Source organism: Leucoraja erinacea, chromosome 11, assembly GCF_028641065.1.
Source record: "Leucoraja erinacea ecotype New England chromosome 11, Leri_hhj_1, whole genome shotgun sequence".
Taxonomy (NCBI): Eukaryota; Metazoa; Chordata; class Chondrichthyes; order Rajiformes; family Rajidae; genus Leucoraja; species Leucoraja erinaceus.
The window spans coordinates 22642023-22666975 of record NC_073387.1 but is presented as its reverse complement, the minus strand read 5'-3'; the positions used below and the strand labels follow the sequence as shown (position 1 = coordinate 22666975).

At 44.9% G+C, this 24953-nt stretch overlaps 1 protein-coding gene across 1 annotated transcript in view; it reads left to right on the top strand.

The window, feature by feature from the left end:
* ik (IK cytokine) overlaps positions 1-24953 on the top strand; it is a 46072-nt gene that overhangs the window by 3393 nt on the left and 17726 nt on the right. Inside the window, exons 2-12 of the mRNA XM_055642801.1 lie at positions 1248-1314; positions 3627-3719; positions 6730-6789; positions 8769-8936; positions 9816-9930; positions 12682-12752; positions 13841-13887; positions 15231-15394; positions 16165-16273; positions 17633-17678; positions 19703-19919. Of these exons, the coding sequence (XP_055498776.1) occupies positions 1248-1314; positions 3627-3719; positions 6730-6789; positions 8769-8936; positions 9816-9930; positions 12682-12752; positions 13841-13887; positions 15231-15394; positions 16165-16273; positions 17633-17678; positions 19703-19919 (1157 nt within the window). The remainder of the gene's footprint in view (positions 1-1247; positions 1315-3626; positions 3720-6729; positions 6790-8768; positions 8937-9815; positions 9931-12681; positions 12753-13840; positions 13888-15230; positions 15395-16164; positions 16274-17632; positions 17679-19702; positions 19920-24953) is intronic.

Here is a 24953-nt window from a genome sequence, read left to right as displayed (position 1 = left end):
TGGAGGAACTCAGCGGGTCAGGCAGTATCTGGCTGAGGTAATGGGCGGGCTACATTTCGGCTTCTCGTGGAGTGGCGGGGGGGAGAAAGCTAGGACGGACATGTGGGGGTGGGACAAAATTCGTCAAGTGATAGGTGAGGGATGGGGGTAATATGTCGGCTGAAGAAGGGTCCCGACACGTAACATCATCTATCGATGTTCTCCAGAGATGCTGCCTGACCAATTGAGATGCTCCAGCGCTTTGTCCTTTTTAAAAAATTAACCAACATCCACATTTACCTTGTTCGTCATACTTACCGCTTGTCCATGAAATCACGCCACGTCATCATCTCCTGGTTGCTAACCATTTTAACAACTTCCCATTTCCATACTGACCTTTCTGTCCTGAGCCGCCTCCATTGCCAGAGTGAGGCCACATACAAACTAGAGGAACAGCACCTCATATTCTTCTTGGGTAGCTTACAACCAAATGGTGTGAACATTGAATTCTCCAATTGTAGGTAACTACAAAACTCTCTCTTCCCCCAAACCCCCTCCTGCTTCTCCTGTGCCCTACCTGGACTCACACCACTTTCTCCCTTCTCCCCCCCTCCCCTTTCTCCCTTCCCCCTCCCCTTTCTCCCTTCCCCCTCCCCTTTCACCTACATTCCTTCCTCCAGCTTCACAATTTGCAACTCTTCAATCCTTTTGTCTCACTCCTGTCTTTTCATCTCTGACCTTTGTCCAACAACAGCCTGTCAAAAACTACCTTGCCGACATCAACCTATTACCGGCCAGGCTTGGTGCTGCGTCTTGTTTCTTCCAGCTTTCTTTCCCCAGTACAATCGGTCTGATGAAGGGTCTGGACTGGAAATGTCACTTATTCAGAGATGCTGTCTGACTTGCTGAATCTTATACTCGGAGGAAACCGGAGCACCCAGAGAAAACCCACGGGATCACAGGGAGATCATGTAATTCTGTGAGGCAGCAACTCTACCATTGCGCCACTTTGCTGCCATTGAGCCCTATAGTGGTAAACATTAGATTTCATACCAGATGCTTGATAATGTGGGAAAGGTTTGCTCGTGATGGTGAAGTAGTTACGTTATTGGAAGAAGCTTCGACTGTTGATCTGGGAAATTAATTAACATCCTACTGTGTCTCGTCAAAATGTGGTTTTATATTTCTTTCTCTGTAAGAATCTGAAAGGCTTTCTTTTCCATTTGAAAAAACATCTTCGCCTGATATCTATTTTCCTCTTGTTGCAGATGAGCCGTTTTCAAACCCTCTCGCCCCAGACTCGCACGAGATTGAGGATGCTCGATCAGCGAACCAGTGAGTATTGCGTAAAAGATAGAATGGGAATACTGATTGTTTCTGAGAATTATTCAGATGCACACATTTGGACCATGCCGCCTATGCTACCGCTTTGAACACACTATCTTTTTGCATTACTGTGTAATTTGTTTTCTTTCTGACTTTTTCTTTGTAACTTACTACTGAGTGGGCTTCCACCCCCAGTTTATTTGTGTACTGCCTCTCTCCCCAACCCTGTTTATAACAAGATGAATCGAATATAGGAGCAAAGAGACCCTTCTGCAGTTGTACAAAGCCCTAGTGAGACCACACCTGGAGTATTGTGAGCAGTTTTGGTCCCCTAATTCGAGGAAGGACATTCTTGCTATTGAGGGAGTGCAGCGTAGGTTTACAAGGTTAATTCCCGGGATGGTGGGACTGTCATATGCTGAGAGAATGGAGCAGCTGGGCTTGTACACTCTGGAGTTGAGAAGAATGAGAGGATATCTAATTGAAACATATACGATTGTTAAGGGCTTGGACACGCTAGAGGCAGGAAGCATGTTCCCGATGTTGGGGGAGTCCAGAACCAGGGGCCACAGTTTAAGAATAAGGAGTAAGCCATTTAGAACGGAGACGAGGAAACACTTTTTCTCACAGAGAGTGGTGAGTCTGTGGAATTCTCTGCCTCAGTGGGCGGTGGAGGCAGGTTCTCTGGATGCTTTCAAGAGAGAGCTAGATAGGGCTCTTAAAAATAGCAGAGTCCGGGGATATGGGGAGAAGGCAGGAACAGGGTTCTGATTGGGGATGCTCAGCCATGATCACATTGAAAGGCGGTGCTGGCTCGAAGGGCCAAATGGCCGACTCCTGGATCTATTGTCTATTGTTCAGGTAAGCTCTGAAACCATGTAAGAAGCCAACGGAGAAAGGCCCTGCAGGAACCTGGGGATTACCTGGATCGGGAGCTACTCTAGTGGACCGAGCACACGGGCGATTGCATATTTTACTTTGGAAGTGACCAAAACATGGCGGTGCTCGCAGTTGTAAATATGCAAAAAGAATTTCACTGTGCAGTTGCACGTGCGACAAATAAAGCACCATTGATCTGATTGCAACTCATTGTGTCGATGGAAATGAGTTTCACAGGAGAGGCATTGATACCTACGTGGTATTTCACATCTCCTTGCAAAAGAGGTGATAAACCAGCCCATCAAACCTACGCTGGCTCTCAGTGCAATGCAATTCTTCCACTCATTAAAGTGTCTAAGGTTACAGGGAGAAGGCAGGAGAATGAAAAGGTTAGAGGGATATGGGACAAATGCAGGCAAATGAGAGTCGCTTACTTGGGGCACATTGGTCGGCATGGAAGAGTTGGGCCAAAGGGCTTGTTTCCATGACTTTAGGACTTTAGCCAGAGGGTGATGAATCCGTGGAATTCGTTGCCACAGACGGATGTGAAGAGGCCATAGCTGAGATTCATAGGTTCTTGATTAGCAAGGGCATTAAAGGTTACGGGCAGAAGGCAGGAGAATGGAGTTGACGGGGAAAAATAAATTGTCCATGTTCGACTGGTGGAGCAGACTCGATGGTCCGAATAGCCCAATTCTTCTATATCTCATATCTAATTTCTCTGTAACCTATTCTCTTCTACACCCCTTATAAACTCAAATTTCCCTATATTTTCCTCCACCCCCACCTCTACTGATAAAGAACTGCTAAAATAAATAAAATAATGAAATGCATACAAATGCTGGAAACACTCAGTAGGTCAGGCAGCATCTGTGTAAAGAGAAACGGTTAAGCTAACATAAGTGGATGTTTTAAGGCCCTCAGTGGTTTGGAGAAGAGTTTGATTTTGATATTGATGTTTTGGGTCCATGTCGCTTTCTAAGAACTGGGAAATAGGTTTATACAAAAGATAGACAGAAAATGCTGGAGTAACTCAGCGGGTCAGGCAACATTTCTGGAGAAAACGGATAGGTGATGTTTGAGGTCGGAGCCCTTCTTTGGACTGAGTCTGAAGAGGAATCCTGACTTGAACCGTCACCTATCTATATTCTCCAGAGATGCTGCCTGACCCGCTGAGTTGCTCCAACATTTCTTATCTATCACAGAGATGCTGCCTGACCTGTTGAGTGTTTCTGACATTTTTCTCTTTTTATTTCTGGGATTTCATCTTTGTTGTTAAAATTCTTAACCAGAGTGCATAACGTCCTGGAAAGTCAATGGGTAACCAAATTAATTAAAAAGGGATTGTTCAAGAACAGAATTAGGAATTTCCCCCTCATCCCAATCTATGTTGAAATATGCTTGTTACATTTTAATTAAAATTGTAATGTTGCATCTTGTAGATCCAAGCTGACCAATGAAGACTTTCGAAAGTTGCTTATGACCCCGAGGTCAACACCATCATCAGCTCCACCTTCAAAAACTCGTCAACATGAGTGAGTATAATGAGAAGCTCAATTCCTTCTCCCTGCTCCCGTCCGGCAGAAGGTACAGACGCTCAAAAGCCAAACTCAGGAACAGGATTCTTCCCTGTAATTGTTATATGTTATATGGTTATAACGGCTTCTTCCCCTCTGTGATCAGGCTTCTGAAAAACCTTCCATAAGCTAGGGTACTGTCCGATTCACCCTCTACCCCCATTGCGGACACTGGACTTTGTCTCTGGAACTGATGCGCTACAATGCTGAGAACAATTCTGCACTATGTATCTTTCCCCATCCTCTACCTATTGTACTTAAGTTTGAACTGATTGCATCTATGTATAGTATTAGCTGATGTGTTTGGATAGCATTATTATTTGAGCTTAACATCTGTAGTTGGAAAGTTACTAGGGGGTATTCTGAGGGATAGGATATACAGGTATTTAGACGAACAAGGGCTGATTATGGATAGTCAGCATGGTTTTGTACGTGGGAGGTCGTGTCTCACAAATCTAATTGAGTTTTTTGAAGACGTGGCAAAAAAGGTCAATGAGAGCAGAGCTGTCGAAATTTGTTTATATGGACTTCAGTAAAGCATTCAACAAGGTTCATGGTAGGCTCCCCTGGAAGGTTAGATCGCTTGGGATCCAAGGAGAGATAGCTGAATGGATAGAAAATTGGCTTCATGGAGGAACAGAGGGTGATGGTGGAAGGTTGCTTCTCAGAATGAAGGCCTGTGACTAGTGGTGTGCCCCAGGGTTCGGTGCTGAGGCACACCAATGATTTGGATGAGCAAAAACACGGCAAGATCAGCAAGTTTGCAGATGATACAAAAGTGGGTTGTTTTTCAGTTAATAAAGATGGTTGTGAAAAATTGCAACAGGGTCTGGTTCATTTAGCCTGATGGGCTGAGGAATGGTTGATGAAATTTAATTTAATGCAAGTTCTTGCATTTTGGGAAGTCTAACATGGGCAGGACCTACACAGTGAATGGTAGGGTTCTGGGGAGCGTTGCAGAGCAGAGGGATCTAGGAGTGCAGGTGCAGTCGCAGGTAGATAAGGTGGTCAAGAAGGCGTTTGGCACATTGGCCTTCATCAGCCAGAGTATTGAGTATAGAAGTTGGGAGGTCATGTTGCAGTTGTATGACATTGGTGAGGCCACATTTAGAGTATTGTGTTCAGTTCGAGGGCACCATGTTATAGGAAAGATGTTGTAAAGCTGGAAAGATCTACAGAGAAAATTTACGAGAATGTTGCCAGGACTCGAGGATCTGAGCTATAGGCAGAGGTTGAGTAGTCTGGGGCTATTCCATGGAGCGCAGGTGATCTTATAGAGGTGTATAAAATCATGAGAGGAATAGATTGGGTAGGCCCAGAGTAGGCGAATTGAAGACCAGAGGACATAGGTTTAAGGTGAAGTGGTAAAGATTTAATAGGAATCTGAGGGGTATCCTTTTTCAAGGGTGATGGATGCATGGAACAAGCTGCCAGAGGAGGTAGTTGAGGCATGGGCTATCCCAACATTTAGGAAGCAGTTAGACAGATACATGGATAGGAACAGGTTTGGAGGGATATGGACCAAATGCTGGCAGGTGGGACTAGTGTAGCTGGGACATGTTGGCCGGTGTGGGCAAGTTGGGCTGAAGGGCCTGTTTCCACACTGACTCTCTAAAACAATGCTTTTCACTGTACCTCAGTACATGTGACAATAATAAATCCAAACATAATCCTAAACTAATGGTTTGAAGCAGAGTTTGATTCTGATATTACAGTCGCAGTTTCACCCTTTCACAATCTGCAACAGGTCCCCTTTCTATTCAAGGAAGTTCCCTTTCACGTCTTCCTTTCGTTATATAGTTCAATTGGTGCCATGTTTTTATGGTCGGTGATGTGATTGGGTTTGGAAAGCTTTTGCGTCCTGTTTGTTTTTCCTCTCTTGCCAGGGAGACACTGACCCAGATGCCAGAATACCCTGTGTTCTTAACCAGTCTAGAGAGCACAACAATTTACTCTTATCCTGGCTTCAAATTATTTCACCATTCATTTACAACCGGGAACCCACCCTTGCCTCCATCCAAAACGGCAAAAAATTGCCGAGAATTGTGGACGCAGCCCAGCCCATCTCACACACACCAACCTCCCCTCCATTGACTCCATCTACACCTCATGCTGCCTCATCATGGCCACCAGCATAAACAAGGACGAGTCACACCGCGATCACTCCCACTTTTCCCCCTCACCCATCTTGCAAGAGGTGCAGAAGTTTGAAAACGCACACCTCCAGATTCAGGAACAGTGTCTTCCTAGTTGTTATCAGGCAACTGAACCGTCCTATCACCATCTCAGCTCACATTCTTCCGGACCAACCTAGTATGCGAGACTATGCAAAGGTCTTCTTTCCTAACTTTAGTTTATTGTCATGTGAACTGAGGTACAGTTAAAAGCTTATTTGTTACATGTCAATCAGCGGAATGACTACATGATTACAATGAAACAATCAGTGTACAGATCCAGGATAAAGGGAATAGCATTTAGTGCAAGATAACGTTTGATTCAAGATGGTCCAAGGGTTTCTAATGAGGTAGATGGTAGAACAGGACCACTCTCTAGTGGTGAGGGGACGGTTCAATTGCCTGATAACAGCGGATGACAACTTGGATGTAGCATCTTAATCTGACTATAAAGCATGGGGCCTCATGGTGGCGCAGCAGTAGAGTTGCTGCCTTACAGTGCCAGAGACCCGGGTTCGATCATGACTATGGGTGCTGTCTGAACGTTCTCCCCATAACCTGCATGGGTTTTCTCTGGGAGCACCGGATTCCTCTCACACTCCAAAGACCTAAAGGTTTGTAGGTTAATTGGCATGGTAAAATTGTGAATTGTCCCTTGTGTGTGTAGGAATGTGTTAGTGTGTGGGGACCACTGGTCAGCAAAGACTTGGGGGAGGGGCCTGTTTCCATGATATCTCTATACTAAAGTAATTTGGTGCACGTGTAATTGAATGTGTGTTTGTGTCTTGTCGCAGGATGCCAAGGGAATACAATGAGGAGGATGATCCAGCCGCTCGTAGGAGGAAAAAGAAAAGGTCAGTGTGACACATCACTTCAAATGGTTGCAAGGGTGTATGATCCAGTTGAACATATAGGGTGGAAAAGAATAATGATAAAGATCCGCACTTTGTGTCACTAAATTGATTCAACTTTCCAGCAGTTGTGCAGCTGGTAGAGCTGCTGCCTCAGCACCTGGGACCCGGGTTCAATCCTGACCTTGGGTACTGTTTGTGTGTAGTTTGCACATTCTCCCAGTGACTGCGTGGGCTTCCTCCCACATTCCCAAGACATGCGGGTTTGTAGGTTAATTGGTCCTCTGTAAATTGTCCCCTAGTGTGCAAGGAGTGGATGCGAAAGTGGGATAACATGAATTTAGTGATCGCTGTGAGAATGGACTCGGTGGGCTGAAGGGTCTGATTTAAATTCAGTTCAATTCGATCCCCAACCCAATTCAAATGAATAAATACGGAATCTATGCTAGTCCCATTTGGTCCATATTACTCTATGCCTTTCCGATCCATGCACCTGTTCACATCTTAAATGTTGGTATAGTACCCGTCTCAACTACCTCCTCTTGCAGCTCGTTCCATACACCCGCCACCTTTTGCGTGAGAAAGTTCACCCTCAGATTCCTCTTAATTCGTTCCACTCTCTCCATAAACCTATGCCCACTTGTTCTTGATTCTCTTTCCCTTAGGAAAAGACTGTGCATTCCCACTATCTATTCCCCATTATATTGCTCCATAATATTTAGAGTATTGTGTTCAGTTTTGGGCACCATGCTATAGGAAAGATGTTGTCAAGCATTAAAAGGTGCAGAGGAGATTTAGGAGGATGTTTCCAGGTTAGTATGGGAATGGGCAGGTAAATGGTTGGCAATCCCGTGATCCAGCAGGCCTTGGTGGACTGAGTGCAGTATTTGGCAAAACCGTTGCTGAGTCTACGCTTGGTCTTGCCAATGTAAGGAGGCCACATCAGGAAAACCGGATACAGTAGATGAGGGTGGAGAAGGTGCTTGTGTCTCACCTGGAAGGGCTGCTGGGGACCCTGGATGGAGTCGAGGGAGGAGGTATAGGGACCGGTGTTACATCTCCTGTGGTTGCAGGGGAAAGTACCTGGGGAGGTGATTGTTTGGGTGGGAAGTGTATGAGTGAGCCCAGGAGTTGCAAAGGGAGTGGTCTCTGCGGACGAAGACGGGAAGATGTGACTGGTAATGGGACCATGTTCATAAGATGGAGGAGCAGAATTAAGCCTTATGCCCATAGACTACTCTGCCGTTCAATCATGGCTAATCTATCTTTCCCTCTCAACCCCATTCTCCTGTCTTCTCTCCGTACCCTTTGGCACACTTACTAATGAAGAATCTGCCAATACCCAATGACTTGGCCTCAACCGCCATCTGTGTCAATGAATTCCACAGATTCACTACCCTCTGTCTAAAAAAAAATCCTCGTCTTCTCCATTCTAAATGTTCATCCTTTTATTCTGAGGCTGTGCCCTCTGATCCTAGACTCTCCCACTAGTGTAAACATCCTATCCACTCCATCCAGGTTTTTCACTGTTCCGTAACTTTCAATTAGGTGTCCCCTCATCCTTCTAAACTCCAATGAGTGCAGGTCCAGAGGTGTCAAACGCTCATCATACTTTAACCCCGGGATCATTCTTGTAAACCTCCTCTAGACCCTTTCCAGCACCAGCATGTCCTCCCTCAGATATGGTGCCCAAAATTGCTCGCAATACCCCAAATATGGCTCATCACAATCTTGAAGGCGGTGGAAATGTTGCGTTGGATGCGGAGGCCGGTGAGGGGAAAGGGGAGTACCGGACTAACTCTGTGTAATACAAATGAGCCGCGGATGCGGGTTTATACCAAAGATAGACTCAAAGTGCTGGAGTAACTCAGCGGATCAAGCAGCATCTCTGGAGAACATGTATAGGTGGCGTTTCGGGTAGGGTAATTCTATCTTTGTTCCCTCTGGCAATTGGAATGAGCTGTTATTGGATTTGCTTCCAGTTACTACGCGAAGCTGCGACAGCAAGAGTTGGAGCGAGAGCGCGAGCTGGCTGAGAAATACCGCGATCGAGCCAGGGAGAGGCGAGATGGCGTCAACAAAGATTACGAGGAAACCGAGCTCATCAGTACGACGGCCAACTATCGAGCGGTGGGACCGACGGCTGAGGCGTAAGTTCAAGAGACCCGGTGAACACCATTTACCCTTTAGGCTGTGACACTGAACCCGCAGCTTGCAATCTTTACATGGTACTTTTTTTGTCATGTATAGAGAGGTACATTGGAATTCATTTTTATATTGAGCAGCGAGTCACTTTTTGCTGGTTTAGGAATGATTAACATCACTTTTGATTTTGTGAAATAATGGGATATGTATTTAGACCACTTTAAGTCAGAAGTTGGGGAATCTGTGGAATTAATTGCCGTAGACTGCTGTGCAGGCCAAGCCAATGAATAGTTTTAAAGCAGAGATTGACAGATTCTTAATTAGTATGGCTGTCAGGGGTTGATTAGTATGGGGGAGAAGGGGGTTGAGGGGGAAAGATAGATCAGCCATGATTGAATGGTAGAATTGATATTGGGACAGGTTCTTAATCTAAACATATGTCCTTTGGACCAAAATATTTAAGAGGCTTGAATCACAAGAGCAATCTTAAGTAAATGATAACTCTTTACATAGATCTATGACATGCAGTAGTTTTGTACGGGTCTGCTAGTCCAGAGACAGGAGGTAATGGCTGGCATAGTGACGCGGATGGGCGAACTGCTGCCTCGTGGGGATCCTAACCTCGGTTGGTGTGTGTGTTTATTTGGGGGGTTTTTTTTCCGGTTTCCTCCAGCTACTCCAGTTTCTTCCCAGATCCCAGAGACGTGTGGGATCGTAAATTACCTCTGGAAATTGCCCCCAGTATGTAGGGAATGACGCACAACTAGTGCATGGGTGACCGATGGTCGGCATGGACACAGTGGGTTGAACCCTTTAAAAGATGACATGAATGATGATGGTATTTTTCTGCCGTTGCCTGTAATTCCTTTTTCTGTTCATTGCAGGGACAAGTCTGCTGCAGAAAAAAGGCGGCAGCTGATCCAGGAGTCCAAGTTCTTGGGTGGTGACATGGAGCACACTCACTTGGTGAAGGGGCTGGATTTTGCCCTCCTGCAAAAGGTTAGCAGCTACGCATTTGAAGAGAGGGTTGAGTTCCTAAACGTCCGGGAGGAGGGAATCTTTGAAACTGCATAATTTGTGCTTGGGTTGGAAGTGTTGCAAAGATTTAAAAAAACCCAAAGTGCTGGAGTAACCTAGCGGATCAGGCAGCATCTGTGGAGGGAATCAATCAATCAACCTTTATTGTCATCTTGCAAAGCAACAGTTGTACAGTGCAAAATGAGAATACGTTTCCCAGGGAATACCGGAGCATCGCACATGAAACTTAAAACATTTCACACATAATAACAGTAAAAATAATCCAGTCCCTGATGAAACAGTATAAATAGTTAAAAGCAGGTAAAACAGCAACATTAAAATACAGTAAAAACAATCATTAAAATGTCCAGGGCAGCTGATTTGAGTGGCCAGTGCCAGAGTTATTAAAATGTCAGTGCAAAGCCACAGAATCAGGTGACTGTGAGTACAGAGTGACTGTTTAGCAGCCTCACAGCCTGTGGCAGGAAGCTGTTTAGCAGTCTGGTAGTCCGGGCTTTGATGCTAAGGTATCTCTTGCCTGATGGCAGGAGATCCAGGTGTGTGTGGAGGGGGTGCAGTTTGTCCTTAGCAATTCTCAGAGCTTTTTTCAGACAGCGGCTCTGGAACAGTTCTTGTACCGAGGGTAGGGAGACGCCAATGAGTGGACAGGTGATGTTGCAGGTCGGGGCCCTTCAAGATGCCTGATAGACACAAAATACTGCAGCGGGACAGGCAGCATCTCGAGATGCATAGGTGACGTCTTGAGTCGAGATCTTTCAGACTGACGTCAAGGGAGATGGAGATCCATAGATAAGGAAATGTGAAGGTGTTAAAACAGGACAAAGGGAATGAAGCTCAAGGAACATGTAGAATAGATCATTGTGAGATGGGAGAAGGTAACACCAAAGCAAACAGATAAAATGTAGTCGGAGACAGTAAGACTGGTCGGAGAACTGGGAAGGGGGAGGGATGGAGAGGGAAAGCAAGGGTTACTTGAAGTTAAAGAAGTCAATGTTCATACCACTAGGGTGTAAGATGCCCAAGCAAAATATGGTGTGGTGTTACTCCAGTTTGCAGTGGGCCTCACTCTGACAATGGAGGAGGCCCAGGACAGAAAGGTCAGTGTGGAAATGGGATGGGGAGTTCAAGAGAGAATTAGATTTAGCTCTTGGGGCTAAAGGAATCAAGGGATATGGGGAAAAGCAGGAACGGGGTCCTGATTTTAGATGATCAGCCATGATCATATTGAATGGTCGGGGTGGTTAATCTGTGGAGCTCATTGCCACAGAGGGCTGTGGAGGCCCTGGATATTTTTAAGGCAGAAATAGACACATTCCTGGGTGTAAAGTTTTATGGGGAGAAGGCAGGAAAATTGGCTTAGGAGGCAGAGATCAGCAATGATTGAGTAGTAGACTCGAGGGCAGGAATGGCCTAATTCTACTATAACTTGGGAACTTGTAAAATCAACCTTCCTTCCATTGACTCCATCTACACTTCACGCTGCCTCTGCAAAGCCACCAGCATAATCAAGGACGAGTCTCATCCCATTCACTCCCTCTTTTCCCCTTTCACATCAGGCAGGAGGTGCAGAAGTGTGAAAACGCACACCTCCAGATTCAGGAACAGGTTATTACTAGCTGTTGTCAGGCAACTGAACATCCCATCACCAACGAGAAAGCAGTCCTGACCTCCCATCTACCTCATTGGAGACCCTCGGGCTATCATTAATTGGATTTTACTGTACTTTATCTTGCACTAAACATTATTCCCTTTCTCCTATATCCGCATATTGTGGACGTCTCGATTATAATCACGTATAATCTCTCCGCTGAATGGATAGCATGCAACACAAAAGCCTTTCACTGCACCTCGGTGCAAGTGACAATAAGCTAAACTATTTCATGAGACTCCTTGACAGTGGAGGAAGGACAGGTAGCTATAGTAGGGAGGTTGGTCCAGAGCATGGTTGAAGAGAAGAGTGGCAGGAATCATCGGGAGAGTTGCTGCAGACTTGAAGCCTGCAGAATTGCTGCAGGCTTCCAGTTCTGAGGTATCTTAGAACAGTACAGCATTGTAATGGATCCTTTGGTCCATAATGTCTGTGTCAAACATGATGCTGACCTCTTCTGCCTGCTCCTGTTCCAATCCCTCTATTCCCACACTTCCGTCTGCCTCCACCACCAGACCCCATTTTAGACTTTAGAGATACAACGCGGAAACAGGCCACAGAGTCCACGCCAACAAGCAATCACTCCGTACTTTATCATTATCCCTTACACTAAGGACAATTTAACCAAAGCCAATTAATCCACAAGCCCACAAGTCTATGGAGCATGAAAGAAAACTGGAGTGCCCGGAGAAACCCCATGTGATCACAGGGAGAACCAACAACCTCTATAAAGACAGCATCCATAGTCAGAATTGAACCCGGGTCTCTGGCGCTGTAAGGCAGCAACTCTACCACTGTACTACGCTCTCTGTGTAAAAATAACTTGCGCTTAAGTAAGATGTCCTCGCACATCTCCATTAAACTTTCCCCCTCTCACCTTATCGCTGTGCCATCTAGTGGTGGACATTTCCATGCTGGGAAACAGGCTGGGACATCTAACTACATGAGGAAATAATCAGGCCCCACAATGAGGAGCCTACATGAGAACCATGAACAGTTTGGTGGAGGTAATTCATCTTGTGCAGATGGGTCTAAAGTAATTCCTCTCGTCTTCCGTTTATTAGGTCCGTGCGGAAATCACCAGCAAAGAGAGAGAAGAAGAAGATCTGATTGAGAAAGTGCAGAAAGAAGTGAAGTAAGTAACTTGAAAGGCAGAGGGGAAAGAAAAGGCAGATGTTCACGTGAATTGGATGTGAAGATTGATGCTGCGCTCATTACAGTTATAATCAGAGATGAACTTCTGTTCACCGTGTCTACACATCATGGGGTCCAAGTCCTTGAATACTCTACCCAGCAGTATTGTCACAGTACATGAAACCCTCGGCCTGGTATCCGTTATTGCCAATTGTCCACTAGAACTGAGTAGACCAAATGAACCAGTCAACATTTAAGAACATTTATTTGTCACGTACATGTGTGTGTGTGTTTATATTTATATATAATTTTACATCATCATGAAAAGTAAGTGCATGATACATGATATATCATCATATACAGCGCACACAGCTATACATACATGTATACAAACAGACACCCTATATATTAGTGTTTATTTATATATATATATGTTTATGTGTGCATATATATGTATACCGTTGTGTGTGTGGTGTGTATGATGACATGATATCATGTAATATATAATACGTAATTCAGATTTAAGACCCTAGTTTCAGATGGAATCAAATCATTATATATTAATAATCTTAAATTTAAGACCTTACATAAAATCATTATATATTCTATATAAAAGTTTATGTATAATATATCAGGGTCTGAAATCTAGCAAAGCAAACAATGAAAGCATGAAATATACTGGTGGATCTGAACTGAATGTATTCAGTTAACCAGTAGCTGGCATTTAAAGAATTATTAATACATAGTTCACACTTTAAACCTTTAAAAAAAAATGCACGGGTAAAGTGGCTTAGTCGTAGATATCAAGTTAAGTAGTATTTGGTCAGAGTAATTGCCAAATAAAGCACTATGTCCGTGAGTTTGGGGAAAATCAGATTTCAGCAAAAGCGATTGAAGACGTGAGGGGAGAAAGTACCATGCAACAGCAGCTGGTAAGAAACACAAACTAATGGGAAATAAAGTTTTTGTCATCGTTGCCTGCCTGCGGGAGCTAGGTTTGAGTTGTTGACATTTGAAATACTCTGTTTGTAGGTGAACTGCCACAGTCCATTTCAATATGTATGTTAATTATTTTTAATTGCCCTCCAGGAAAGATGAAGACCCAGAAAACAAAATTGAATTTAAGACTCGCTTAGGTAAGCAACTTTAGTTGGAAGTTGATTGCAGATTTGATTGAAAGCAGGAGACCCTTGCCCTCGCTCCTGACCCACTGTGTGTTCCTCCAGCATTTTGTGTCCAGCGCTACAATGGATGACTAGCTTTGACTGAACCCATTAAGTTTCTCCCCCCGCAGAGCCTCAGGCCTGCTGGTAATGGGATTTTTCTGCAAACCCAAGGAATGTACAATTCTCTACAATGAGGATTCTCCGAACAATGTATTCCTAATAAAATTATTAAACCCTTTTTCCCTCCCCCACCCTGGTTGTTCTACCAGTTCCATTGTTCTCATTCTAGAATCCCTCGTATCATACTTGGACCAATATGGGCTCCACCCTTCCAGAGGGCATCTGTTGGCAGCCTTGATTTGTTCTGGCCTTTACTTACCTCCAGATTATTCAACCCCCCACCTCTATTGTTAATGTGTAGATGGGTTCCGACCTGAACAACACCTATTATTTTTCGCCAGAGATGCTGCTGATCCACTGAGTTACTCCAGCATCTTGTGTATCTTTGGTATAAACCAGCATCTGCAGTTCTTTCTTGCAACTTAAAACTGTGGTCAGTTGCATATTTCAAGACATATTGAGTTCTCTCATTCAAGTCAAGTCAAGTTTATTTGTCACATACACATACAAGATGTGCAGTGAAATGAAAGTGGCAATGCTCGCGGACTTTTGTGCAAAAGACAAACAACAAAACAACCAAACAAAGTATAAACACAATCATAACACACATATTCTTTGGTTCCACCTAATATTCCTTCCTCTGGCTTCACAATTTGCACCTTTACCTCACACTTTTTGTTTTATCATCTCTGGTCTTGGTACAACCATCTACCTATCACTCCCCTCACCTGCATCCATCTCCACTGAGAGAATTGAGTGTTTGTACATTCTCTCTGTGACCTATGTAGGTTTTCTCCGGTTTCCTCCCACACTCCAAAGACATACAGGTTTGTTGGCTAATTGGCTTCTGTAAAAACTGTAAATTGTCCCAAGTGTATATGTATATAGGATCGGGTTCGTGTGTGGGGATCGCTGGTCGGCGCGGACTCGGTGGGCCGAAGGGCCTGTGTCCACGCTGTTTCTCTAAACGAAACTCAATAGTCCACTGAGACCAGTAATTCCATTTATTCTGAGGCTATGCCCTCTGCTCCGAGACTCTACCACTACCACAAACATTTGCTCCACATTCACTCTTTGCAGGCCTTTCATTATTTGGTAATGACACTTGGTGTGAGGTGTGCACACTATTTTGCGGTCGTTCGGGGCTTGTGGAGCTGGAAGAGCTCGGCACTAACCTTACTCTTTCGTTCCAGGGCGTAACGCGTACCGTATTCTGTTTAAAATAAAGCCCCAGGAGCGAAATGAGTTGTTTTTACCAGGCCGCATGGCATACGTTGTGGATCTGGACGATGAATATGCAGACACAGATGTTCCTACCACACTAATCAGGAGCAAAGCAGACTGTCCTACTATGGAGGTGAGGAATAGTTCTGCGACATATTTTTGAAGAATGACACAAAGTGCTGGAGTATCTCAGTGGGTCAGACAGCATCCCTAGAGAACATGGATAAGGTGATGTTTCGGGTCCGTTAATCGTCCGCTGCAAATTGCCCCCAGTGGGATAACTTAGAACTAGTGTGAACAGGTGATCGATGGTCAGCAAGGATTCGGTGGGCCGCATGGCCTGTTTCCACGCTGCTTCATTCAATTAATTTATATGCAAACATTGTAAAAAACTCAGTTTTATTCCTGCACCGAGGGTGGCACAGTGGCGCAGAGGTAGTTGCTGCCTTACGGGTGCTGTCCGTACGGAGTTTGTACATTCTTCCCGTGACCGCGTGGGTTTTCCCCGGGTGCTCTGGTTTCCTCCAACATTCCAAAGGCCTCCAGGTTTGTAGGTTAATTGGCTGCGGTAAAAATTGTAAGTCGACCCTGGTGTATAGGATAGTGCTGGTGTAGTGCGATCGCTGACTAGCGAGGACCCGGTGGGCCGAAAGGCCTGTTCCCACACTGTATCTGTAAACTAAACTTAAAAAGAAAAAATTGGAAGTCAACTGAGATTTATAAATGGAAAAACGTTCATCTATTATCTTTTATTTGCATACTTTCTCAATCCAGATTTTATTTATACGAAAGGAATGAAAATAAAATGCATTGCTGCTCTGAGATACTCAATCCCACAAGATTTGATTATGCACTGTGATGATTCTGTTTCTCTGTTTTGATCAAATTGTCCTTTCTCTTAAGGCACAAACAACGTTGACCACCAATGACATTGTCATCAATAAACTGACGCAGATCCTGTCCTACTTGCGTCAAGGAACTCGTAACAAGAAAATGAAGAAGAAGGATAAAGGTAGAGCAAATGGAACATACAATAATGCAGCACAGGAACAGGCTGTTCGGCGCACAAACTGCATGCCAACATGATGCCAAGTTAAATTAATCTGGTCTGCCTGCATGTGATCCATGTTCCTCCATTCCCTGCCTATCGTATCTGCTTCCATTACTTCTCACGGCAATGCATTTTTGGGCATCGAACTGATGGCACAGCAGGTGGAGCTGCTGCCTCACAACGCAAGAGACCCAGGGTCGATCCTGACCTTAGATGCTGTCTGTGTGGAGTTTGTGGGATAACTATTGTGTACGGGTGATTAATGGTCGGCGTGGACACTGTGGTCCAAAGGACATGTATCCATGCTGTATCTCTTTAAAAAAAAATTGCTCACCTTAAACCTATGTCCACTGGTTGTTGATTCCCCTAGCCTGTATGTGTGTATTCAGATACATGAAGTCTTCACCTTCCATGAATCGATGGCTTCTTAACCAGACAGTTTTCCTAGTGAGTGAGTCAGAATCAAACAGCGCAGAAATAGCCCCCTTAGCCCAACTTGTTCACACAGATCAAAATGCCCCATCTACACTGTTAATCCCTCTAAAACGTTTCTATCCAAGTGTCATCTAAATGTTGTTATTGTACCTTGCTCAACTACCTCCTCGGGTAGGTCGTTCCATATTCCCACCACCAAAGTAAAAAAGATGTCCCTCAGGTTCCGATTAAATCTTATCCCTCTTACATTACACCTATGTCCTCTAGTTATTGATTCTGCAACTCTGGGTAAAAGACTGTTCATTGACCCGATTAATTGCCTTCATATTATACACCTCTATAAGATTACCCCACATCCTCCTGCGCACTAAGGAGTAAGGTCCTAGTCTGCCCAACGTCTCCCTACAGACCAGGCCCTCGAGTCCTGGCAACATGTTCATGTCATAGAAGCAGATGTAGACCATTCGACCCATCGAGTCTACTCCACCATTCAATCATGGCTGATGGATATTTCCATCTTCTGCCTTCTCCCCATAACCCCTGACACCCTTACTAATCAAGTATCTGTCAATCTCCGCCTTAAAAATACCCAATGACTTGACCTCCACAGCCGTCTGTGAATCTCATCATCTTAAATCATCTCTTTCCAGCTTAACAAAATCCTTCCTATAACAGCATGACCAAAACTAAATGCAATACATCCAATGCATTATTGATAAAGGATACAAAACGAGATGCCTTTTCTCTGCATAGACTGTATCTGCATCATTCATTGGGAAGGGACTGGAATTTTGTGTTCTGCAAAATATGAACCATGTGACAGAATTGTTACATTTTTGTAATTGTTAATCATTTTTAATTTTCTTCATTTATTTTCTTTCTCAGGTAAATTGGGAGGTGATGAAAAGAGACCACCAGAGGCTGATATAAGGTGATTATTCTTTTAAATCTCTGGGACACTTGTACTTTGGCAGGTGCTTTGAACGTGGTGGTGTGGAGGCAGATACAATGGTGACATTTAAGAGGCTTTGAGACAGGTGCGCGGATGTGCTAAGAATGGAGGGATATGGGTCGTGCAGGCAGAGGAGATTCATGTAACTGAGCGTTATGTTTGGCACGGACATTGTGGGCCGAAGGGCCTTTTCCTGTGCTTTAATGTTCTATTTGAGATTGAGCTACGCCCTACGAGGTGAAGGGGTTGACGAGAAGGGTGAAGATTCTTCTTCTTCACTACTTGTTAGACTTGCCTGCCAACTTCTGGTGATGAGAGTCTTAAAGTCATACAGAGCTGTGAAGCTGCAGCTCTGCCAGCTGTGTCACTGTGCTGCCCTAAAATCTAAAACTAAAACTAAAACTAAATGCAGGAAATGGTCAACTGGGAGAATGGAATGTTGTCAATGGACAATAGGTGCAGGAGTAGGCCATTCGGCCCTACAAGCCAGCACTGCCATTCAATGTTATCATGACTGATCATCTCCAATCAGTATCCCGTTCCTGCCTTCTCCCCGTATCACCTATTTTTAAGAGCCCTATCTAGCTCTCTCCTGAAAGCATCCAGAGAACCTGCCTCCACCACCCTTTGAGGCAGAGAATTCCACAGACTCACCACTCTCTGTGAGAAAAAGTTTCCTCATCTCCGTTCTAAATGGCTTACTCCTTATTCTTAAACTGTGGCCCCTGGTTCTGGACTCCCCCAACATCGGGAACATGTTTCCTGCCACTAGTGTGTCAAAACCCTTCACAATCTTGTATGTTTCAATGAGATATCCTCTCATCCTTCTAAACTGCAGAATGTACAAGCCCAGCTGCTCCATTCTCTCAGCATTTGACAGTCCCGCCATCCCGGGAATTAACCTTGTAAACCTACGCTGCACTCCCTCAATAGCAAAAATGTCCTTCCTCAAATCCTTGGAAGAGGGGTGGGAGGAAACTTAATCAATATGATTGTGGAGAGATTAGTTTAGTTTATTATTGTCACGTGTACCGAGGTACAGTGAAAAGCTTTCGGTAATAGAAAATAATACATGATTACAATCAAGCCGTCCACAGTGCACAGATAAAGGGTACAGCATTTAGTGCAGGATATAACATTGAAGACCGACAAAGTCAGATAATATGTCAGATAAAGTCAGTAAAAATTGTAAATTGTCCATAGTGGGTAGGAGAGTGCTAGAGTCTGGGGTGATTGCCGATTGGCGCAAACTCAGTGGGCCGAAGGGCCGGATTCCGTGCTGTATCTCTAAACTAAACTAAACCTAAACTGTCCTAATTTCAAGGAAGATGGGCTTGTATATAAAAACAGGGATGTAATGCCGAGGCTCTACACGGTGCTGGTAAGGCCACATTTGGAATATTGTGAGCAATTTTGGTCACCATATCTGAGGAAGGAGTGGCTCCAGAGGAGGTTTACAAGATTGATCCCAGGAATGAGAAGATTAACCTATGATGAGCGTTTGTCGGCACTGGGCCTGTATTCGCTGGAGTTTATAAGAATGAGGGGGCGACCTCATTGAAACATACAGATTAGTAAAAGGCTTGGATAGAGTGGATGTGGAGAGGATGTTTCCACTAGTGGGAGAGTCTCGGACTAGAGGTCATAGCCGAAGTAAAGGATATGCTTTTAGGAAGGAGATGAGAAATTTCTTTAGTCAGAGGGTGGTGAATCTGTGGAATTGTTTGCCACCCACAGCTGTGGAGGCCAAGTCAGTGGATATTTAAGGCAGAGATTAATAGATTCTTAATTAGTACGGGCGTCAGTAGTTATGGGGAGATGGCAGGAGAATGGGGCTAGGTGGGAGAGATAGATCAGCCATGATTGAAAGGCGGAGTAGACTTGATGGGCCGAAATGCCTAATTTTACTATCACTTTTGACCTTATAAATCTCTGACATTTTGCGGGGTGTTTGAACAATTTCCACCTCGCGGACTACGGTGCTGTGGCCTCTTCTCTTCCAGCATCTTTGACGACATCGGCGACTACGTGCCAACAACCGCAAAGGTTGTTCGCGAAAAAGAGCGTGAGAAATACCGTGAGAAGGAGCGAGAGAGAGAGCGGGAACGGGAAAGAGAACGGGAAAGGGAGAGAGAGCGGGAGCGAGAGAGGGAACGAGAGAGGGACGAGGAGAAAAAATCGAGACACAATTACTTTGAGAAACCAAGAGTGGACGATGAGGTAAGTGCTAATGATTTGTTAATAACTGCAGCACTAGCACCTAATTCAAAAACAATCACACTTGTCAAAGACCTCTGGGATGATTCACTTGTGGCCTTCAACACCACATTGTCTATGTATGGACCTTGATTAATCTCAAGTAGTAGCTGTATGTCAGTGGTACTTTATGGTCACATATATCTTGGTAGAGTGACAATCTTTCTTTCTGCATACAATCCAGTAAAATCTTACTATACATAAGCACAACCATAATTAAGGACAAGAGTGCAGGAGTTTCGTAAGTGGCACAATCATTAGGTATGACCACGAAATTGTGCAGGTAGGTGGCAAGCTCTGAGAGGAGTGGATGGGAATGCGGAAAGAATAAAATGGGCTCAGCGTGGTATGTCTAAATGGTTGCATGATAATTGGTGCCCACTCGGTGGCAAAGTGCATGTTACTCTACTGTGGTAGACACAAAATGCTGGAGAAACTCGGGGTGAGGCAGCATCTATGGTGAGAAGGAATTGACGACGTTTCAGGTCGAGACCCTTCTTCAGTGTTCTGATCATTACCATTTCATAATCCATACACAGTAGAGTATTCGGGTCGAGACCCTTCTTCTTGACCCGAATACTCTGCTGTGTATGGATTATGAAATGGTAATGAATGAATGATCAGAACACTAAATAGAATAGATCCGACACTAGAAACTGCAGATGCTGGAACCTTGAGCAGAACCCAAAGGATTGGAGGAACTCAGCGGGTCAGGCAGCATCTTTGGAGGGAATGGACAGAGTATGTGTTTGGTCAGCACTCCTCTTCATTCTAAGGTAGAAGAAGTCTGAAGACTGATAGAAGTATATCAAATTATGAAAGGCATAGATGGGGCAGAACCTTTTACCTAGGCTGAAAAGGTCCAACACTAGAGGGCAGACCTACAAGGCGAGTAGAGGAAGGTTTAATGCCTATGTGTGGGGGAAGATTATTAAACGGAGAGTGGTGAGTACCTGGAATGCTTTGCCAGGCGTGGTGGTGGAGCCTGCTAGACAATAGTTTACGTTTAGTTTATCCTCACATGCACCAAGTGAGTAAAGTTTTTTTGTTTTTTCTTGCATGCTATTCAGTCAGTGAAAAGACTGTATGTGATTTGAATCAAGCCGTCCACAGAGTACAGATGCGGGATAAAGGGAATAAAGTTTAGCACAAGATAAAGTCCAATAAAAGATAGACTGAGGGTCTCCAATGAGGTAGATGGGACGTCAGGAGCGCTCTCTAGTTGGTGATAGGACGGTTCAGTTGCCTGATAACAGCTGGTAAGATACATACAAACTTAATGACAGTGACATCGAGGGGCTTTCACATGGAAGTGGCACAAACATTCAAGTCAAGTCAAGTTTATTTGTCACATACACATACGGGATGTGCAGTGAAATGAAAGTGGCAATGCTCGCGGACTTTTGTGCAAAAGACAAACAACAAAACAACCAAACAAATTCTAAACACAATCATAACACACATATTCTTTTACATAATAAATAATGGAAGGAAAAACGTTCAGTACAGTTAGTCCCCGGTGAGATAGGCGTTTACAGTCCGAATTGCCTCTGGGAAGAAACTCCTTCTCAACCTCTCCGTTCTCACCGCATGGCAACGGAGGCATTTGCCTGACCGTAGCAGCTGGAACAGTCCGTTGCAGGGGTGGAAGGGGTCTCCCATGATTTTATTTGCTCTGGAGTTGCACCTCCTGTTGTATAGTTCCTGCAGGGGGGCGAGTGAAGTTCCCATAGTGCGTTCGGCCGAATGCACTACTCTCTGCAGAGCCTTCTTGTCCTTGGCAGAGCAATTCCCAAACCAGATGGTAATATTTCCGGACAAGATGCTTTCCACCGCCGCTGCGTAGAAGCACTGGAGGATCCTCGGAGACACTCTGAATTTCCTCAATTGCCTGAGGTGGTAAAGGCGCTGCCTTGCCTTACTCACGAGTGCTGAGGCGTGTGATGCCCATGTCATATCCTCAGAGATGTGGACTCCCAGATATTTAAAACAGTTCACCCTATCCACAGGATCCCCATTTATCCTCAATGGAGTGTACGTCCTCGGATGATGTGCCCTCCTAAAGTCCATGATCAGCTCCTTCGTTTTTTTGATGTTCAAGAGGAGGCTGTTATCCTGGCACCAGAGTGCTAGATCAGCCACCTCTCCCGGTAGGACTTCTCGTCGTTGTCTGAGATCAGGCCCACCACCACAGTGTCATCAGCAAATTTAATTATTGAGTTGGAGCTGAACCTAGCCACACAGTCATGTGTGTACAGGGAGTACAATAGGGGGCTGAGGACGCAACCCTGGGGCGATCCTGTGCTCAGGGTGAGGGACTTCGATGTATTCACTCCCATCTTGACAACATTGTGGGCCGAAGGGCCTGTTCCTTTGCCATACTGCTCTACACTGTTCTATGAGGAAACAACAAAAAAAGGATGGGAATACTGAGAGCAAATAGGGCAATATATTTCTTGCATTCTCTCAATATCCATCTGCCTTGAGTTGGAAATTAGAACTGTTTCGTAGAGAGACGTCAGTATTTCCAAGCAAGTTGTTACTGCTTTTGACAGGATGTTCGCACATAAAACGAGTGCCTGTCCTGTTAGATAGTTGTGATAAAGATGAAAGGCATTTTCTGCATTTTTCAAATGCAGCTGTATTAAAATTTGCAAGGCATTTAGTAACACATGTGCATTTTTTAATAAATTTCAATAATTTTAAAGTTGAGTAGAGTAACCGCTAAAACGCTAAGTAATATTAATAAAAATGATTGAGGCATACCTAATTGTAAGTAATGCAGTGAGAACATTGAGTTAAATACAAAGTGCTGGAGAAACTCGACGGGTCAGGCAGCATCTCTGGGGGAAATGCACAGTAGATGTTTTGGTCGGGACCCTTTATACTGATGGAATTGAGAGGGTGGAGGGGGTAAATGCTAGAAAAAGAGAGATGGGGGCGTGGTAAAGCCTGGCAAGTGATACAGTGAGATTGCAGATACAGCAGGCAGTAAAGAAAGTGAATGGCATGTTGGCCTTCATAATAAGAGGAGTTCAGTATAGGAGCAAAGAGGTGCTTCTGCAGTTGTACAGGGCCCAAGAGAGACCACACCTGTAGTATTGTGTGTAGTTTTAGTCTCCTAAATTGAGGAAAGACATTCTTGCTATTGAGGGAGTGCAGCGTAGGTTTACAAGGTTACTTCCCGGGATGGCGGGGCTGTAATATGCTGAGAGAATGGAGCAGCTGGGTTTGTTTACTCTGGAATTTAGAAGGATGAGAGGGCATCTTATTGAAACATATAAGATTATAAAGGGTTTGGACACGCTAGAGGCAGGAAACATGTTCCCTATGTTGGAGGAGCCCAGAACCAGGGGCCGCAGTTTAAGAATAAGGGGTAAGCCATTTAGAACGGAGATGAGGAAACACTTTTTCACACAGAGAGTTGTGAGTCTGTGGAATTCTCTCCCTCAGAGGGCGGTGGAGGCCGGTTCTCTGGATACTTTCAAGAGAGAGCAAGATAGGGCTCTTAAAAATAGCAGAATCAGCGATATGGAGAGAAGGCAGGAACGGAGTACAGATTGGGGATGATCAGCCATGATCACATTGAATGGCGGTGCTGGCTCGAAGGGTCGAATGGCCTACTCCTGCACCTATTGTCTATTGGCCATTTAAAAAAAACCCGCCTCACCTGTATCAGACTATTACCTGCCCTGCCCTGCATCCCTTCTCCTCCAGCTTTCTTCCTCCCCCCACCCTCACAATCAGTCTGAACCAGGGTCTCGACCTGACAATCTGAAACGTCCTCTCTCAATGTTCTCCAGAGCTGTTGCCTGATCCAATGAGTTACTCCAGTACTTTGTATTTCTCTGGCAAGTGATGGGTGGATGCAGGAAATGGGGGCGATAGGCAGATGGGTGGAGTAAGTGGCAACGGTTGAACGTGAAAGGGAGACAGAAGGATGTCAGATAAAGGGAAGAGTTGAGTGAAATGAAAAGCCAGAGAGAAGGGTGTAGGTGGAAGTGGGAAAAGTGGGGGGAGATAAAAGGGAGAGGGGGGGATTCAGAAAATGTTGGTGAGTGTAGAAAGGAGGGGAAATGAGTGGGGGTGGAGAAATGCATAAGCATTGGTCTGCGAGGGGGCAGGGGAAAGAGAGGGGTGTAGTAAACCGCCCAAGCAGAATGTGAGGTGCTGTTCCTGCAGTTTGGGTGTGGTCTCTCTGGCAATGGAGGGGAACATTGAGCTACCTGATAAGAGGTAAATGATTAGCTGTGGATGATGATTAGCCGTGAATGATGGAGGGAAACCAGAAAACAAGACCTGGAACAAGAGAAGTCAGTTTGACCCATTGACCCCATTCCATACATATCTATTCAGTACATATTTCACCTCTTTCATCAGCCATATGCACAATGTTACTGTGAACTGTGGCCTAGACATTTAATCTGTCCTTTTCAGAGTTAGACTTTAGACTTTACAGATACAGCTTGGAAGCAGGCTCTTTGGCCCACTGAGACAGCGCCAATCAGCGATTACCTCATACACTAGCACTGTCCGACACACTAGGGTAAATTTACAGAAACCAATTGACAAATACCTGTACGGCTTTGGAGTGTGGGAGTAAACCGGAGCATCCGGAGATAACCCACATGGTCACAGGAAGACAATAGACTATAGACAATAGATGCAGGAGTAGGGCATTCAGCCCTTCGAGCCAGCACCGCCCCATTCAATGTGATCATGGCTGATCATCCCCAATCAGTACCCCGTTCCTGCCTTCTCCCCATATTCCCTGACTCCGCTATCTTTAAGAGCCCGATCTAGCTCTGTCTTGAAAGTATCCAGATAACCGGCCTCCACCGCCCTCTAAGGCAGAGAATTCCACAGACTCACAACTCTCTGTGAGAAAAAGTGTTTCCTCGTCTCCGTTCTAAATGGCTTACCCCTTATTCTTAAACTGTGGCCCCTGGCTCTGGACTCCCCCAACATCGGGAACATGTTTCCTGCCTCTAGCATGCC